At 58.3% G+C, this 6,000-nt stretch overlaps 1 protein-coding gene across 1 annotated transcript in view; it reads right to left on the reverse strand.

Moving 5' to 3' along the window:
• The window catches only part of LOC117009890 (polyunsaturated fatty acid lipoxygenase ALOX15B-like), a 35,036-nt gene extending 30,876 nt beyond the window's left edge, over positions 1–4,160 (reverse strand). Inside the window, exons 1-3 of the mRNA XM_033084243.1 lie at positions 4,014–4,160; positions 2,735–2,978; positions 1,957–2,041 (exon numbers count right to left, since the gene is read on the reverse strand). Coding sequence (XP_032940134.1) covers positions 1,957–2,041; positions 2,735–2,978; positions 4,014–4,160 — 476 coding nt within the window. The remainder of the gene's footprint in view (positions 1–1,956; positions 2,042–2,734; positions 2,979–4,013) is intronic.
• Positions 4,161–6,000: the final 1,840 nt, after the last annotated feature.

Raw genomic sequence — 6,000 nt, forward strand, 5'->3', positions numbered from 1 at the left:
CAGTGACCACCAGTGACCAATAGTGATAAACAGTGACCACTAGTGACCAACAGTGACCACTGGTGATCAACAGTGACGACCAGTGACCATTGGTGACCATGAGTGACCAGGAGTGACCAGCAGTGACTGGGAGTGACCAGCAGTGACCAGTGGTGACCATTGGTGACCACAAATGAACAACAGTGACCATTGGTGACAAGGAGTGACCACGAGTGACCAACAGTGACCACGAGTGACCATTGGTGACCGGAAGTGACCATTGGTGATCACGAGTGACCGTTGGTTACCACGAGTGACCATTGGTGACCAGTGGTGACAATTGGTGACCATTGGTGACCGGGAGTGACCAACAGTGACCAATAGTGACCATTGGTGACCAACAGTGACCACGAATGACCACTGGTGACAATTGGTGACCACCAGTGACCACCAGTGACCACCAGTAACCACCGGTGACCACCAGTGATGACCAGTGACCAATAGTGGCCACCAGTGACCACCAGCGACCACCAGTAACCAATAGTGACCACCAGAGACCAATAGTAACCACCAGTGACCAACAGTGACCAATAGTGACCACCAGTAACCACCAATGACCACCAGTGACCGCCAGTGACCACCAGTAACCAATAATGACCACCAGTGACCGCCAGTGACCACCAATGACCACCAGTGACCACCAGTAACCAACAGTGACCACCAGTGACCACCAGTAACCAATAGTGACAAACAGTGACCAATAGTGCCCACCAGTGACCACCAGTAACTAATAGTGACCACCAGTGACCAATGGTGTCCACCAGTGACCACCGGTGATGACCAGTAACCACCAGGAACCACCAGTGACCAATAGTGACCACCAGTGACCACCAGTGACCACCAGTAACTAATAGTGACCACCAGTGACCAATGGTGTCCACCAGTGACCACCAGTGACCAATAGTGACCAATAGTGACCACCAGTGACCAACAGTGACCAACAGTGACCACCAGTGACCACCAGTAACCAATAGTGACCAATAGTGACCAACAGTGACCAATAGTGACCACCAGTGACCAATGGTGACCACCAGTGACCACCAGTGACCACCAGTGACCAATAGTGGGCACCAGTAACCAACAGTGACCACGAGTGACCACGAGTGATCAACAGCGGCCAGGAGTGACCACCAGTGACCAATAGTGACCACCAGTGACCACCAGTAACCACCAGTGATGACCAGTGACCACCAGTGACCGGTAGTGACCACTGGTGACCTCCAGTAACCACCAGGAACCACCAGTGACCAATAGTGACCACCAGTGACCAACAGTGACCAACAGTGACCTCCAGTGACCATTGGTGACCAGGAGTGACCACCAGTGACCACCAGTGACCACCAATGACCACCAGTGACCAATAGTGACCAACAATAACCACCAGTGAGCAACAGTGACCACCAGTGACCAATAATGACCACCAGTGACAAATAGTGACCAATAGTGACCACCATCGACCAATGGTGACCACCAGTGACCGCCAGTGACTACCAATCCCTCCCAGTCCCTCCCAGTCCCCTCCCAGTCCGTCCCAGTCCCCTCCCAATCCCTCCCAGTCCATCCCAGTCCCTCCCAGTCCATCCCAGTCCCTCCCAGTCCCTCCCAGTCCCTCCCAGTCCCCTCCCAGTCCGTCCCAGTCCCCTCCCAATCCCTCCCAGTCCATCCCAGTCCCTCCCAGTCCATCCCAGTCCCTCCCAGTCCCCCCCAGTCCCTCCCAGTCCCTCCCAGTCCATCCCAGTCCCTCCCAGTCCCTCCCAGTCCCTCCCAGTTCCCTCCCAGTCCCTCCCAGTTCCCTCCCAGTCCATCCCAGTCCCTCCCAGTCCCTCCCAGTCCCTCCCAGTTCCCTCCCAGTCCATCCCAGTCCCTCCCAGTCCCTCCCAGTCCCTCCCAGTCCCTCCCAGTATCCCCAGTTCTCACTCGAACGCCTCCCGCCGCTCTCTCCGCTCCTCCTGGCGCTGCCGCAGCAGCTCCGGCACCCGGGCGGCGTCACTGGGGAGACGGGCTGGGGACATTGGGGACATTGGGGACATTTGGGGACATTGGGGACATTGGGGACATTGGGGACATTGGGGACATTGAGGGGACATTGGGGACATTGAGGGGACATTGAGGACACTGAGGGGACATTGGGGACAGTGGGAGGATTTGGGGACATTGGGGGGATTGGGGACATTGAGGACATTGGGGACACTGAGGACATTTTGGGGACATTGGGGACATTGGGGACAGCAATGGGGATTGGGGACATTGGGGACAGTGGGGGGGTTGGGGACATTGGGGACATTGGGGACATTTGGGACATTGGGGACATTGGGGACACTGAGGGGACATTGGGGACATTGAGGACATTGGGGACATTTGGGGACATCGAGGACATGGGGGGATTGGGGACATTGGGGACATTGGGGACACTCAGGGACATTGGGGACATTGGGGACATTTGGGGACATTGAGGGGATATTGGGGACATTGGGGACATTTGAGGGGACACAGTCCTCAATGTCCCCAATGTCCCCACTGTCCTCAATGTCCCCAACCCCCCCAAAATGTCCCCAATGTCCCCAATGTCCCCTCAGTGTCCTCAATCCCCTCAATGTCCCCAATGTCCCCACTGTCCCCACTGTCCCCAATGTCCCCAATGTCCCCAACCCCCCCAATGTCCCCAATGTCCCCAATGTCCCCAATGTCCCCGTACCTGTCCCCTCCCTCAGCTCCATGTCCCCGCTCTCCACCCAGCGGTGACACGGGAAGGTGGCCTTGGGGACATCCTCGCTGTCCCCCTCGCTGTCCCCCCTGGTGTCCCCAGGGTGTGGCCCGGTGACAACGACGGTGGCGCAGAACCAGCGGTCGGGGACAAGGGACAGCAGCGGCTCCTTGTGCAGGCGCAGGGACAGCAGTGTCCCCAAGGGCTGAGGGGACACCACGTCCAGCCACACGGTCTGTGGGGACACCTGTGTCACCTGGGTGTCATTAATGTCACCTGTGTGACATCAGTGTCACCTGTGTGTCATTAATGCCACCTGTGTGTCACCTGTGTGAGCTCAGTGTCACCTGTGTGTCATTAATGTCACCTGTGTGACATCAGTGTCACCTGAGTGTCATTAATGTCACCTGTGTGTCACCTGTGTGAGCTCAGTGTCACCTGTGTGTCATTATTGTCACCTGTGTGTCACCTGTGTGAGCTCAGTGTCACCTGAGTGTCACCTGTGTGAGCTCAGTGTCACCTGAGTGTCATTAATGTCACCTCTGTGTCACCTGTGTGAGCTCAGTGTCACCTGTGTGTCACTTGTGTGTCATTAATGTCACCTGAGTGAGCTCAGTGTCACCTGAGTGTCCCCAAGGGGTGAGGGGACACCACGTCCAGCCACACGGTCTGTGGGGACACCTGTGTCACCTGTGTGTCATTAATGTCACCTGGGTGTGCTCAGTGTCACCTGGGTGTCATTAATGTCACCTGGGTGTGCTCAGTGTCACCTGTGTGAGCTCAGTGTCACCTGGGTTTCATTACTGTCACCTGTGTGTCACCTGTGTGAGCTCAGTGTCACCTGTGTGTCATTAATGTCACCTGAGTGTCACCTGTGTGTCACCTGTGTGTGCTCAGTGTCACCTGTGTCACCTGTGTCACCCTCCCAGTCCCTCCCAGTCTGTCCCAGTTTGATTCCCAGTCGGTCCCAGTATCCCCAGTGTCCCAGTCCATCCCAGTCCCTCCCAGTCCCTCCCAGTCCATCCCAGTTCATCCCAGTTACAGCCCAGTTCACCCCAGTCCCATCCCAGTTCCATCCCAGTTCCATCCCAGTTTGCCCACTGGGTCTGAACCCTGTCCCAGTCCCTCCCAGTCCCTCCCAGTCCATCCCAGTATCTCCAGTGTTCCAGTCCCTCCCAGTTTGTCCCAGTTTTTGATTCCCAGTCCCTCCCAGTCCCTCCCAGTATGTCCCAGTATATCCCAGTATGTCCCAGTCTGTCCCAGTGCTCACGCTGCCGGCGCTCAGGCGGTGCTGGGGCCACCCCAGGTGACAGGGAGGTGCCACCCCCGCTGTCCCCACCAGGGTCAGGGTCACCCCCCCCAGGGTGCCCCCCCCCCACTCCGGCCCCGTGCTGACCCCCAGCCGGTACCGGGCCATCCCAGGGGTCACTCGGGGGTCAGGGGTCACGCAGGGGTCACTAGAGGTCACTAGGGGTCACTCAGGGGTCAGTCAGGGTCACTAGGGGTCACTCAGGGGTCACTAGAGGTCACTAAGGAGAGTTTTAAGGGGCCTGGGGTCACTCAGGGGTCACTCAGGGGTCACTCAGGGGTCAAGGGGTCAGCTAGAGGTCACTAGGGGTCACTAGGGGTCACTCAAGGGTCACTCGCGGTCACTCGAGGGGTCAGGGGGTCACTCAAGTGTCACTAAGGGTCAGTCAGGGTCACTAAGGGTCAGTCAGGGGTCACTCAAGGGTCACTCAGGGTCACTAAGGGTCGGTCAGGGGGGTGTGGGGTCACTAAGGGTCACTAAGGGTCACTCAGGGGTCAGTCAGGGGTCACTCAAGGGTCGATCAGGGGGGTTTGGGGTCACTCAGGGGTCACTAGTGGTCAGTTAGGGGTCACTCAGGGGTCACTAGGGGTCAGTTAGGGGTCACTCAAGGGTCACTAAGGGGAGTTTTAGGGGGCCTGGGGTCACTCAGGGTCACTAAGGGTCACTCAAGGGTCACTAAGGGTCACTAAGGGGTCAGCTAGAGGTCACTAGGGGTCACTCAAGGGTCACTCAGGGGTCACTCAAGGGTCACTGGGGGGGTCAAGGGGTCACTAGAGGTCACTTAGGGGTCACTCAGGGGTCACTCAAGGGTCAGTCAGGGGTCACTCAAGGGTCACTAAGGGTCGGTCAGGGGGGTTTGGGGTCACTCAGGGGTCACTCGAGGGGTTTTCGGGGGCCTGGGGGTCACTCAAGGGTCACTCAAGGGTCACTCGGGGGTCGGGGGGGGGTCCCAGGGAAATTTGGGGATTTTTGGAGGATCCCAGGTGATTTTGGGGGGGGTCCCAGGGCTTTTTTGGGGGTTCCCGAGGATTTGGGGTGATTTTGGGGGGGGTCCTCGAGGATTCTGGGGAGTCCCAGGGGGTCCTGGGGTCCTTGGGATATTTTGGGGAGGGGTCCCGGTTGGATTTTGGGGGGTCCTGGAGGGATTTTGGGAATTTGAGGAGGGTCCCGGGGTATTTTTGGGGTATTTGGGGGGGATCTCCTCACCCTGAAGAATATGGGGAGGGGTCCCGGGTGGAATTTGGGGGAGATTTTGGGGGTCCCGGGGTCCCTGGGTTATTTGGGGAGGGGTCCCGAGTGGATTTTGAGGAGATTTTGGGGATTTGGGGTATTTGGGGAGGGGTCCCGGGGGTTTTTTGGGGGGTCCCGGGGTCCCCGGGTTATTTGGGGAGGGGTCCCGGGGGGATTTTGGGGTTTTTTGGGAATTTGGGGAGGGGTCCAGGGGGTTTTTTTGGGGGTCCCGGGGTCCCTGGGTTATTTGGGGAGGGGTCCCGGTGGATTTTGGGAATTTGGGGAGGGGTCCCGGGGTATTTTTGGGATATTTGGGGGGGGTCTCCTCTCCCTGGGGTCTCCTCACGGCTCCCGGATCCCTCGGGCGCCGCCGCCGCTCCCAGTGCTCCCAGTGCTCCCAGTAACCCCGCCCAGTTCATCCCAGTTCCTCCCAGTGCCCTCCCAGTCCCTCCCAGTCCCTCCCAGTTCCATCCCAGTCCCTCCCAGTTCCTCCCAGTTCATCCCAGTCCCCTCCCAGTTCCATCCCAGTCCCCTCCCAGTTCATCCCAGTCCCCTCCCAGTTCCTCCCAGTTCCTCCCAGTTCATCCCAGTCCCCTCCCAGTTTCAGCACTGGGCCCAGTCAAACCAGTTTGCCCAGTGGGTCTGAACCCTGTCCCAGTTTCATCCCAGTTCCCTCCCAGTTAAACACCAGTTTCATCCCAGTTAGCCCCAGTTACAC

Source organism: Catharus ustulatus, chromosome 37, assembly GCF_009819885.2.
Source record: "Catharus ustulatus isolate bCatUst1 chromosome 37, bCatUst1.pri.v2, whole genome shotgun sequence".
Taxonomy (NCBI): domain Eukaryota; kingdom Metazoa; phylum Chordata; class Aves; order Passeriformes; family Turdidae; genus Catharus; species Catharus ustulatus.